Source organism: Equus asinus, chromosome 21, assembly GCF_041296235.1.
Source record: "Equus asinus isolate D_3611 breed Donkey chromosome 21, EquAss-T2T_v2, whole genome shotgun sequence".
Classification (NCBI taxonomy): Eukaryota; Metazoa; Chordata; class Mammalia; order Perissodactyla; family Equidae; genus Equus; species Equus asinus.
In genome coordinates this window covers 15,386,168-15,398,854 of record NC_091810.1, presented here as the reverse complement: position 1 = coordinate 15,398,854, position 12,687 = coordinate 15,386,168, and the positions used below count along the sequence as shown (strand labels likewise).

The window sequence follows — 12,687 nt, the reverse complement described above, 5'->3', positions numbered from 1 at the left end:
CAGATGGGTGGTGTGGCTCCCTGACTAGGAAACAAATCTGGGCCGTGGCGGTGAGAGCACTGAATCTTAACCGCTATATCACCAGGGCTGGGAGGTAAATACATAGGAGAAATAAAAACAAATATCCACAAAAAAACTTGTACACAAGGGGCTGGCGCGGTGGTGCAGCGGTTAAGTTTGCATGTTCTCTTTGGCAGCCCGGGGTTTGCTGGTTGAGATCGTGGGCATGGACCTATGTACTGCTGCTCAAGCCATGCTGTGGCAGGCGTCCCACATATAAAGTAGAGGAAGATGGGCACGGATGTTAGCTCAGGGCTAATCTTCCTCAGCAAAAAGAGGAGGACTGGCGGCAGATGTTAACTCAGGGCTAATCTTCCTCAAACAAAACAAAACAAAAACACAACTTGTACCCAAATGTTCATAGCAGCATTATTCATAATAGAAAAAAAGTAGAAACACCCCAAATGTTCATCAGCTGATGAATGGATAAATAAAATGTGGTACAGCCATTCAATGGCAATATTATTCAAGAATAAGAAGGAAGGAAGTACTGATACATACCAAAAGGATGAACCTTGAAAACATTACACTAAGAGAATGAAGCCAGTCACAAACGGCCACATACTGTATCATTCATTTTATATGAAATATCCAGAATTGACAAAACCAGAGTTAGAAGGTAGATTAAGTGGTTGGCAGAGGTTGGGAGTGGGGAGAAGGTGCAGTGACTGTTGAACAGGTTCAGGGTTTCTTTTCAGGGTGATGAAAATGTTCTGGAACTAAATAGTGGTGATAGTTCCACAACCTTGTAAATATAACAAAAAGCACTGAATTGTACACTAAGGGTGAATTTTATGGTATATGAATTACACCTCAATTTAAAAAAAAAGCCAGAGACAAACTCAAACAAATAAACCAAGATATGTATACACATATCCGTTGTATCTTGATTACAAAAGTGAAAAACTAGAATCAACAGAAAAGATCATAAACAGAGAAATGATTAATAAATCACAGAACAACCATATAATAGACTATTGTGCAACTGCGAAAAGATGTGGGTCATCGTGATAGAAAGATACGTAGAAGGAAAATGAAGACGAGTAGGGAAAAAAAAAAAAACAGAACAGAACCCATACATTGTACCAACATCGTGTCCTGGTTTTGATATACTCTTCTATAGTTCTGCAAGGTAGAGCCACTGGGGAAGCTGGGAAAAGGTGCATGGGGTCTCTATAATAGCTTTGTATTCATTCAAAGTAAATTATTTTGAATGCATAATTATTTCAAGGTAAAAAGTTTAAAAGACACCTTCTGAAAATAGCTCCCTTTAGGTGCTCTGCATACATTCCATTATTCATGACAAACTTCTGGGTGGATATTGTTACTTCCATTTTACAGAGCAGGGAATGGGGTAGAGCCTGGGTCTGACTGCAGCTCTTGCTCTTACCTACTGCTTAAATACCAGGCAGCTGTTGGCCCCTTCTCCTCTAGCCGGTGACAATAACTGCCTCCTAACAGTTAACATTTATTGAGTGCTCACTGTATGCCAAGTGCTTTATAAAATGAACTAACTCAAGTTTCCCAACACCCCTGTGTGATGGGTACTGAGGGAAACTGAAGTGTAGAAAACAGGGCACACAGCTGCCAAGAACAGTGCTGGGCTCTGAACCCAGGTCTGACTGACTCTGGAGCCTCTGTTCTTTCTCTCAGTCCCTGCATGGACGGTACAACAGAATAGTTGCTGCAAAATCCCTTAGAAATCAGGAGTTTTAAGGTTATTTGTGCCTTACTTTTAGGGTTACAGTTTCCTTCCACCCCACTACACAGTCACTGTCCCAAATGTCTGCTGGGTGACAGCAGTGAGCCAGGTGTGATTCCCAGGCCACGCATATCATCACTGCCCAGAGATGGGAAGCTCAAAGCCCAGCATGAGGACCAGTGGGTGGAGGGCAGCTTTCTATGCTAGCCAATAGCTCTAACTTTTGCCTTTTCTTTCCCAAAAGAGGATGCTCCTTAATGAACCGAGTGTGCACATGGATGTGCGTGTGAACAGATGAGAAGGAAGCCTGCAGGCCTCACTCTGGCTCTAAGTAATGCCAGTGCTCTGTTACTGAGTTGCTCCTTTTAGAGAAGAAAAACTGGACCTCAGTCGTGGCTTGTTGCTACTTCATCACTATTTGGGTTACATCAGGAACAACAACATGAGACAAACCGTGGATTCCCTTGCCTGCATAAAACCCTCCTCCTTCTTTACCTTCAGAGGAGTTAGCCACTTGTCTCGTCTCTCTTGGATTGACAAACATCTCTGACCACAACAAGTTACATTCCCTGTGGCTGATTTGCTCTAGCAAACGTTTAGAATTGTTAGAATCCTGGCTGAACTTCCTCTTACAGATCATCTAATAAAAAAGAACTAGGGGCTTCTGCAAAAGGCCCTCTTAGGATAAGTATCTATTTCCTCAGCACACCAGTAGTTTGCCAGTGTCTGTATCAGGGGAGAAAGTCTTAATAGAGAAGAGAACCATAGAACTTCTGCCAAACTAAACTCTAGACTCTGACATATTATAATGACTATGACCAGCTAGCCCTGAGTTTCTGAAAAGCCATCAGCATCCCTAAAATAAATCACAGGTGGCTGTGTCACAATGAGAAGGCCACGCTTTCAATGTGGTCTCTGACGACCAGGAAGAAGGTGGGCGCACACATTTAGAGAAGCAGTCTGCACTGCAACATAAAGATGGAGAAGGCATAGGTAAAGAACATCACCTTGGAGTCCGTGGCCAGGAGAACCGTACCATCCTCACGTATCAAAGGCTGCTGGATGTTCACAAGCATCCCTGGATCAAGAAGACCTGTTTGTCTATTTAAGACATAAAGAAACCCAGAGTAGCTTCCAACATTTGATGCACAGTATGATCATGCTGCATTTCTCCATCCCTTCCACATTTGAAAAGCTGTTTGAGCAGCAGAAAAGCTCTAACTAGACTCAGTCACCGAGTGACTGAATACCCCCCTTCTCTCCGCAACGAGATTTGCACAAAGCCAGGGCTACAGCCTGAGACAGGTTGACACACAGATGCACATCATCCAGGGCTTTGACACTGACCCACTGACTATGGCCACTCCGCCGAATAAAGTTAACTTGATCTTTAGAACTCCAGTTCTATCTATGATACATTTTGGATTTCTTGTTTTCCCTCATTCTGTTCCTTTAAAATTAAGTTCAATAGATTACATTAAAAAGAATGCATAAATTAACTTGTGGCACTATCTGAGACCACACCTGGGATTTAAGCCCTTTGTCTATACTGCAAAGAAGCCCTAATCTTGAATTACAGAACACGGTTTACCTGTATGAATAATGTTTAAACTACAGGACATAATCTGAGCCCCTGAGATAGGAGAAATTCTGACTCATCTTAAATCAGCCATCCTCAGACCTATCCAAAGGTGTGTCTGCAGCAGCTCGAAAAAGGGTGGGATGAGCAAGACAAGGCTGAAGGTTGTGGTCGGTGGGTGGGGAGCTACAGAAGCCCCCTTTCCAAGGAAGAGCATGCCTCCTCTGATCAGCCCAAGAGGCTGACCACAGTGTTGCCCTTGGTCAAAACAGGAACTGACCTTGCTCCATCTTTATCTGCCACAAACGTGGGAGTGGCTATCAGAGGACTTCTCAGGTCCTTCCGGATATAAATTTTCTCAGTTGAAGCAGCACAATTGCTTGGTTTCTCCCGTTGTACATCAAAAGGCTTCCGTTCACTTTGTACAGCTTAAATCACAACATAAAGATTCATGTTTAGAGGAAAGATTCAAATCAATAAAAACCACATCCTTCATAGTAAAGCAAGGGGTCTTCTTTACTAAGTCTATGACTGTAGGGATGATATGCTCTGGTGCTAGATATGTCTAGCTCAATTTTCACAGTGAACTTTTCAGAGAAAGGTCCAAAGCTAAACAATGTCATGTCAAATCTAAAGGCTGAAAAAGACCTCAAGACAGTGGGCGCTGCCTGCTAAGAGACTGCAGCACGGCATTTGCATGGCCTTGTGGAAGGCGCACACTGAGCCCTCTGAGTTTCCACTTCTTGGTGCTAACAGGACGAGAAACATCCGTCTTCAAATGGGTCCCGAACAGAGAGCTTTTCAAAAGCCACATATTGTAGAGGAACCATACAAATGTCCAACTCAAGCCTGCACGGCTTTTGCCGATTGTTTAATGGGTGTCAATTTTGTATCACCCTAGCAACCTCTCCCCTCAACACTCTGATATAAGATCAGGTATAGATGCCACAAACAACTGAAGAAAATAAAGACCTTTTTAAAAGAGAGAAAGGTTGAACCCAGACCCAGTAATGTAAGTAATGTAAGGAGTTCTACTGCACGGATGAGGACCCTGTGGCTGAAGGACGCTGCATGTCTTCCCCAGGCCTCGTAGCTCCTAAGTGGCAAAGCTGGAGTTTTATTTGGTATTAGCTTTACTCCAAAGCCTCTGCTCACTCCACTCCACTGTGCTGCCTCCCCATTTATCTGGAGTCGGTTTCCACATGCCCCATGGGAACTGACCAACCCCAGCAGCGTCAGCACTGCATCATCTTATCTGATCCAGAAGGAAAACCAAAATGAGCCAGAGTGGATAATTTTTTCTTAAAGTATTTTAAAGGCAGGTACTGAAACCTTATTTAATAGATTCTCGCTCACTTCCTCCCTTCTTGTTAACTCACGTGGTTTTTTAATACTGTTACTCACATTCCATTTTCATGCCCATCTCTAAGCATTTTTTCAGCCGGCAAAATTGACAGCGGTTCCGGTGGTGTTTATTGATGATGCAGTCTTGGTTGCTCCGACAGCTATAGGTCAAATTTTTCCTTACGCTCCTTTTGAAGAAACCTTTGCAACCTTCACAACTGACAGCCCCATAGTGACGGCCTGAAAGGAGAAAGAGTGCATGAGCAGTTCACCAAGAGAAGAGGTGATCTGTCACAAGCCCTGTTTTTAAGACAAATCTTTCAAAGTGACTGGTGTGCAGTGTCAGATGCTGGGAGCCAGGGGACAATCACAGGCCTGGGCATCAGGCATGGCACCCAGGTCCTTCACATAATTTCCGTACAACCTTTAGGACTGTGAAGCTACTCAGCGCCTCTGTCCTGCCAAGAGCAACAGGTAGCAAACGTGCTGTTTTAGCAGACAGGGTCTCACTCCTGCATTTATTCTCTCTGTGTGAGTCATATCCTGGGCCCTAGACCTACTCTGGGGGAAGCAGAATGGTCAGAGGAAGAAGCTTGGGAACTGACTGCGTAGGCCCAAGGTGAAGGAAGGTTGCCATGTGGCTCACGTGGGTTAGGTACTCAGATCATTTTGGAAACACAGTCCTAGAAATACATTTATTAAACACAGCTCTTTTTTCTAATCTTGTTTCGTGTCTCTAACTTCTAATTACTAATGACATTAAAAAGAGCTCCCTGCCTCAGTTTACTCTTCCTAGTTCACAAACTGCTTCCACATGCATTACATCTCATTTGTTCCCAGCTGGGACTGACCATGGATGTTTTCGTGGTTTGCTCTTATGTAACCCAATGTCTTAGCTACGTTGCTGAGAGAACACATTTCACAGGATCACTATTTACAGCAGCTATAGAGCATCTCGTTGTCCTAAGCTCTAGCATGTGCACTTGGAGGGTCTTAATTTTGTGCCTTTAAGAATAGTTGTGCTAAAATTACTGTGTAGACATCATTTTCCTTCCTTGTGGGGTAAGTCCTTATGTCCTTGGGCTCTCTGGCCCTAAGAGTGACCTCTACTGTCTGGAAACAATGGCACTGTAAGCCTGTGACAAGGCCATTCCTCTAAGAAGGGGACTGACAAATGAGGAAGGCAAGTAGATTCTGTGGCCTCTCTGTTATGTTCATGCTTCAGTCATTTGTTTAGAAGTTTGCAGAGTGCCTCTCCTTGCTGAGCAGGAAGATGGGTATATAGAGATGGAGGGGGTCAGCCATGGTTCTTCATCTACCTCAAAGAGCACATTCTGGGGGGGGGGAAGGCAAGCCTTAGACTCAATTATAAGAGAACACAACAAATGCGCAGAGAGGGCTGTACAAAAAGGCAATGAGGATAGAGGCAGCACTGACCCCTGCAGACGGGGGCAGGCGAGGGCTTCAGAGAAGAGTGGGATGGGCTGGGTTTACCAGGACAAGGGGTGGGAGCAAGGGCAGGGCATCCTGGCAAAGCAAACAGTGTCATGAGCTGGGAGGGGGACTGGAGCTTCCAACCTTTTGTAGATGCTTACCTGGAGGCTGTCTTCCTAAGAGGCTTGGTCCAGCCTCCTTTTTTTAAAAAAACCAGGACCACAAAGTGTCCAAAGTTCCTGTGAATTTAGTAATCACAGAACAAAGTGGAACCGTGCAGCCATCAAAGAACTCAGGTCTGTGCCCCTAGCATCACTAGAACTGTGCCTTTATCAAATACTTCTCCATTCCTCCCAGCCTGCCACACTTACCTTCTATGGCTCCCCAGTGTCAGCAGGCCAAAGTCTGAACTTTTGGGCCAGACATCTTCTCTAGTCTCCTTGTACCCACATCCTAACCATGGAGCTCTTCCCCAAACACACCATGGGTATGGACACTGAACTCTCTGGACCCTGGCTCCACCAGCTGGAATGCCCTTCTGCTTTATCCGACATGCACACACTCAACCTTCAAGGCTCACAGACGTGACTGCCTTTGGGGGGCCTTTCCTGACTCTGGGACTCCAGCCAAAAACGCATGTGCTCCCTCCTCCATCACAGCAGTTTATCACACTAGGTTATAGTGAGGGGAAGACAGAGACAGTTACAGTTAGGACGAAGGGGGAACAGACAGCAAAGCACAGTGCAAATATTAACTAGATTAAAGAAATTATTACTCCCTTAGTAGCACGTAAATATTTGACACTCAACCAGTACTTACAAATCACACAAGTAGTTTGACTTTTCCTTTTGATTCTAATAATCTGATAAACTGGTTTGCTTGTTTATATCAAACAAAAACAATCCCAATAAGAAAAGTGGAGTTCAAGTTTTGAAACCTGTAAACCTACAGAAAATGTTCTCTCCCCATTAACCCCGCAATCCTCTCATTTGTTTCACAACGTTGGTCCAAGATGCACAGCCAGTTAAGACCTAGGGTTACTTACCAGAGGCTTTGTCACCACAGACCACACAGTACTCTACCACCTGGGGCCGCTGGACGTCGGCCTTCCCCAGCAAACGCTCCACAGAAGCAGAGTCTGTGACGATCTAAGAATCAGGAAACAAGTAGGGTGCTGATTAAAAACCAGATTGCTAAGCAAAGTAATGTTTAACAGCAAATTCCTAATCCTGGGTTTCTAAGCAGAACTCTGGGCAGGACTGGGAAAATTCCAACCCACAACTTAATCTGATACCAAGAAGGGCCCTGCTGCTCATCTGGCCTGTCCCTCCAGCAGGGGGGTTTGTCCAGGGCCAGGCACTGGTTTTCATGGATCTACTCTCCTATTTGGCTACCACAACCACCCACAATCAGGGACCATGGGGGGAATCACACATAGATCCTCTAAGAAGAAGATACTGGAGGTCTTTCCGGCTGCCTCTCTATTCCCAGGAAACAGCTTGAAAGCATACAGAGAGGTATATTTGGCAGAAAAATAATCCAGCTTTATTAATTAAATAACTAAGTCTCTCACTGAGGCAGCTGGAGTGGAAGGACTAAAATAGGTGACTTCTAAAACCTACTATTTTTCCTTCATTCGTAGGTGACTTTCTGGCAACCAAACAGTGCTACTCAATTGGAAGAATACCGTAACTGATATCAATATGAGAAAGTAAAAAATAGCTGTTATTAAATAAAGTACCAAATATGAGCCTTAAAATGACTCATGTATCGAGGGAAAATATACAGAAATCATTATGTAAAATGACGTTTTGTAAAACGTTTAACAAAATCAACAGCCATCCTTTCTCCAACAAGGAGCAGTCCAAGTAAGCAGGGAGGAACTCTGATCTCTGAGGATCAGAACGTGCTCTGGGGAAGGAAAGACGAGCAGCACTGACTAACTGCACTATGAGTGGCTCAAAAGTACAGTTCTGAACACAGCTCTGTCACAAGAAAAAAAATGCCTTCCTTCCTTAATTTTCTCCATAGTAGAAAGTCCCTCACGACACAGATTCTTAGCAGCATTATTCACAGTAGCCAAAAGGCAGAAGCAACCTAAGCGTCCATCAACAGATGAATGGATAAACCAAGTATGGTCTCTATAAACAGTGGAATATTATTCAGTCTTAAAAAGGAGGGAAACAGTGCCACATGCTACTACATGGATGAACTTGAGGATATTACATTTAGTGAAATAAGCCAGTCACAAAAGGACAAATACCATGTGATTCACTTATATGAGGTACCTAGAAAAGTCAAAGTCACAGAGACAGAAAGTAGAATGGTGCTTGCTGGGGCTGCAGGGTGAGAGGAAATGGGCAGTTAGTGTTCAATGGGCACAGAGTTTCAGTTTGGGAAGATGAAAAAGTTCTGCGGAGGGGGGCTGGCCCCGTGGCCGAGTGGTTAAGTTCGCGCGCTCCGCAGCAGGCGGCCCAGTGTTTCGTTGGTTCGAATCCTGGGCGCGGACATGGCACTGCTCATCGGACCACGCTGAGGCGGCGTCCCACATGCCACAACTAGAAGGACCCACAACGAAGAATATACAACTATGTACCGGGGGGCTTTGGGGAGAAAAAGGAAATAATAAAATCTTTAAAAAAAAAAAAAAAAAAAAAAAGTTCTGCGGAGGGATGGTGGTGGTAGTTGCACAACAATGTGAATATACTAAATGCCTCTGAACTGGACTCCTAAAAAATACTAAGATGGTAAGTTTTATGTTATATTTTACCACACATTTTTAAAAACTTAAAAATTAAAAACAAAACAAAAACATGGATTTCAACTTGACCCTCACTAAATGTGCTCCATGCTTGGCCACTGTGGGACACTGGCCTCAAGTCTCTGTTCCTCTAAGTGTTGGGCTTGGAAATTCAGTGCTTCCCAATAACCCTCCTTTCCTTCAAACCTTTTCTTTTCTTCCTGTACCCACCCCTGACCCCATCCCACCCTGCCAGCGTAGGGAGAACCAGGGCAAAGGGAGAGATAAGAACTGATAGGAACTATAGGCAGCATTTCACAGGAGCAAGTAAGGACAGTATGAGGAGCTGAACTGGGCCTGAGCATCTGGACAAGGCCAAGGTAAGAGTTAGAAACAAGGTGGTCCTCATCTGGCTGTGGTCAGCCCTAGGTGATGTCCCTAACATATGGGCCAAGGGCTGCCACCATGTGGCCTTTGTTAAGAAAAATCTCCAGCGGCCTCAGTGCCAGCTTGCCCATGCCAGTCTCCTGTGGGCCCCTGATTCTATCTGGTTTAACTTTCACCCCATCTGAGCACTGCAGTTGGCCACCTTCAGACCCTGCCACTCACTTGCTGGTTTTTAACTTTAGCCAAAGGAGCAATCTGCCATGTTTGCAGTTGCCCAAAGGACCTTCAGGGATAGATTTGACCTCCAAGGCAGAGGTAAGAGTCAGGAACAATTTCAGTAGCAGAAGCGCTGAAATAAATGCCTGTCTCCAGGCCTTACCTGGATCCTGCCAGGGACAAGGTTGTCCGAGGTGGTGAATATGAGCTGTTTGGCACTGGATGTCTCCGGGGAAGCCAGGATCACCTTCCCAGTTCCAGCTCCATCTGGGCTGGTGAGGATGAACTGCTGCTTGGGGGATCCAGAGGCGTCCACTGCGGTAACTATCTGGATCTTCTGTCCTGTCTGCTGGTCTGTCACAATCTACAAGACACAACATGGAGGCTGCTCTCACGGAGCATTGTGCGACCCGTGCACTTGCAGGTGGTGCTCAAAGCGGTGACTGCCCAATGCCGTCCTGGAGTGAATGCTGGTCCAAGATGAAGTTTCACCAGTCCGTGGTGAAATGAGAAAAATAAAACACAACAGTGAACTTTTCAGACACCAATTTTCGTAACGCTACTTTTATTCTAGGATGACATCTTTCCTACTATTTTTAGAATTAAAATGCCCTTTCTTTTATGAAATGCAGACAATAATAAATAATAGATGATAGGTTTAACTTAAAAAAACAATATCCTTGCCCTGGCATGATAAAAAATGTGGGCAAAAACTAACTTTTTTGAAATGCTACTGATCAACAAAATTCAAAAACCTGGGAATGAGTGCTTTAAAGTAGGGCTATTTCCAAAGGAAGGGCCTGTAAATCATCTTGCCTGGGGTGACAGAATACAGGGAGTCCCCTGCTGACATATACTTCACAACTCCCACTCCCTGACTCAGAGGTCTTTAAGGATAGAGACAATACCTGATTTAGGGCTGTATCCCCAGGGCCAGCAGAGGGCTGGGCACATGAAGAGCTAAGTTTGATAGAAGACTGCAGAATGCATTGAAGGCCGTGGGTGCTGACTGTGGAGAGGTCCTGACTCTGATTCCTCCAGGGGCTCCAACCTTTTGGGAGCTACAGCTGTCAGAGCCTACCTCTTCCTAGATTCCCTGCCTTACTGCATGAGCCACAATTAAAATCTCTTATTCTCACTCATGAAATTCTCTGAAGCTGTTCTAGTCCCTGTCCTACCTCTCTTCCAGGCCAAGTACCCAGCTTAGAGCACTGTCTATCTTCTCTCTAAGGACACTAGCACTGTCTATCTTCTCTCTAAGGACACCAAACAGACTCTCGGGGCTGTTGTGGCTAGGCCTTGTGCAAGAGGAGATGTGCTTTGTCTCTGCTGGAACTCAGTTCCCTATAGTATATTTAGGGGCAGGTCTGGCATCCGTGCCACCTCTTGATAGATGCTGCTTTGTGACATGGAATTCCAAGGTTCAGACAGCAAACTCACACAGAGTTTAACACAACAGCTTTGCCAACTGTCCAATACAGAAAACCAGACAATACTGGTTGGCTCAAAAGAAAATGACATAGTCAAGAAAAGATTCAATCACTTAACACATAACATGTTTACTGAGCGTCTACTATGTGTCCAGCACTGTTCTGGTCCTAGGGATAGGGGTTTGAGCACAAGAAAGGTCCTACTGCATGGAGCTAACTTAGTGGGGGAAACAGACCATGAACACCAATATTACAGAACACCAGTCAGTAGTAAGTGTCAAGGAGAAAACTAAAAAGCAGGGTAAACAAACAGAGCATCACATGGGGAAGGAGGCAGGAGGGCAACTTGAGGAAGAAACACCTCTCTGAGGGAGTGAAGTTGAGCAAAGACCTGAAAGAAGCAAAAGAGGAAATCGTGCAAAGATGTGGCAAAGTGTGCTGCAAGGTGAGGGCACAGCAAACGCAAGAACAGAAAGAGCAGCAGACAGGGACAGAAGATACAAGAACAAATCTTTAGCTAATGACTGAGCACGAATCCCAGTAAATCATCATTTCCAACTGAAGGGTCAAAGATCTTTAAGGATGAAGAACAGATTTGCAGAGAAGAAAAGGAAGTGCCTTTCATTGTTACAACCTGTGGCGCACCCAGAGTCCCCTGGAACAGAAAAACACGAGATAGAAAACCTTGTAAAAAGGATTCTCTTTTTAAAAACTTTCCTACTCAAGGCTCAGCTGAAAGACTGTAGACACACTGCTTGATACACACTTCTTTCAGTTGCCACAGAAGGGACTCCAGCCTCAGGAGGTAATAAGCAAAATGGCCTTCGAAAGGCCCTCATAACCTTGAGATCTGAGTCAAATGTTTGACTTCCTTTTCATGTGTATCAATTCTTATTTCCTTCCTAAACTCTTTTCCCTGTTAAATGAAATAGTCATGTGATTGAGAGGGGTCTTCAATGACTGACTACAACCAAGGCACAGCTAGTAAGTCCTTTGCCCTCAGTGTGTTCAGAGATGATGTGTGCTGCACCTGAGCACACACAGTAATTGCCACGTCACTTCCTTTTATGTTATTCCCTATTCCACTTGGTTGAGGCATGGCAGGTATGGGACGGGGGCAGGGGATGGGAGGTAGGAGTGACTGGGTCTAGACAGGGATAGCTGCTCTTGGTAGCTATATATAACATATCCCAAAGCCCAGATTATTCTTTTCTTTCTTTGCCCAAAGATTTAGGCTCACACAAGTTCAACGAATTAGTTACAAACATTTCTTTTTGTCTGCCTTTCCCTCCCAAGATATCTCCATTTTCCCTTTACAGAGATCGCTTCCACAAAAAAACTAAAAGGTAAGCAGAAAAAAAGAATCCCCCAAATACTCCATTGGAACCCCAGGGTGACCATCAAGCAAACAAAGAACTTGCTAGCAGACACCATCAGGTAGACTCCTGTTAAATGAGACCGAAACATCAAATCGAGACGATGTATCCAGACGCATGAACACTGAAGTCTCCTGTGGAGGAGTTCTGTAGGTAGAATGTTTCTCCCTAAAGAAAGATGGTTAAGTCCTAACCCCTAGGACCTGTGATGTGACCTTATTTGGAAATAGAGCCTTTGCAGATGTAATCAAGTTAAGATGAGGCCATACTGGATTAGGGTGGGCCCTAAAGACAGACTGGTGCCCATATAAGGCCATGTGACAACAGAGGCAGAGATTGGAGGATACAGCCACAAGCAAGGAAGGCCAAGAATTGCTGACAACTACAGAAGCTAGGAAGGGGCAAGGAAGGATGCTTCC

General features: G+C 44.7%; 1 protein-coding gene across 5 annotated transcripts in view; it reads right to left on the bottom strand.

The window, feature by feature from the left end:
- NR2C2 (nuclear receptor subfamily 2 group C member 2) overlaps nt 1–12,687 on the bottom strand; it is a 113,674-nt gene that overhangs the window by 17,658 nt on the left and 83,329 nt on the right. For all 5 annotated transcript variants that reach the window (XR_006517805.2, XM_044755134.2, XM_044755135.2 and 2 more), the window contains 5 exons: nt 9,626–9,826; nt 7,165–7,267; nt 4,746–4,925; nt 3,622–3,769; nt 2,770–2,863 (listed from right to left, as the gene is read on the bottom strand). Coding sequence is in view for 4 of the 5 variants with exons in the window: in XM_044755134.2 (XP_044611069.1) it covers nt 2,770–2,863; nt 3,622–3,769; nt 4,746–4,925; nt 7,165–7,267; nt 9,626–9,826 (726 nt within the window). In the remaining variant the exon portion in view is untranslated. The remainder of the gene's footprint in view (nt 1–2,769; nt 2,864–3,621; nt 3,770–4,745; nt 4,926–7,164; nt 7,268–9,625; nt 9,827–12,687) is intronic.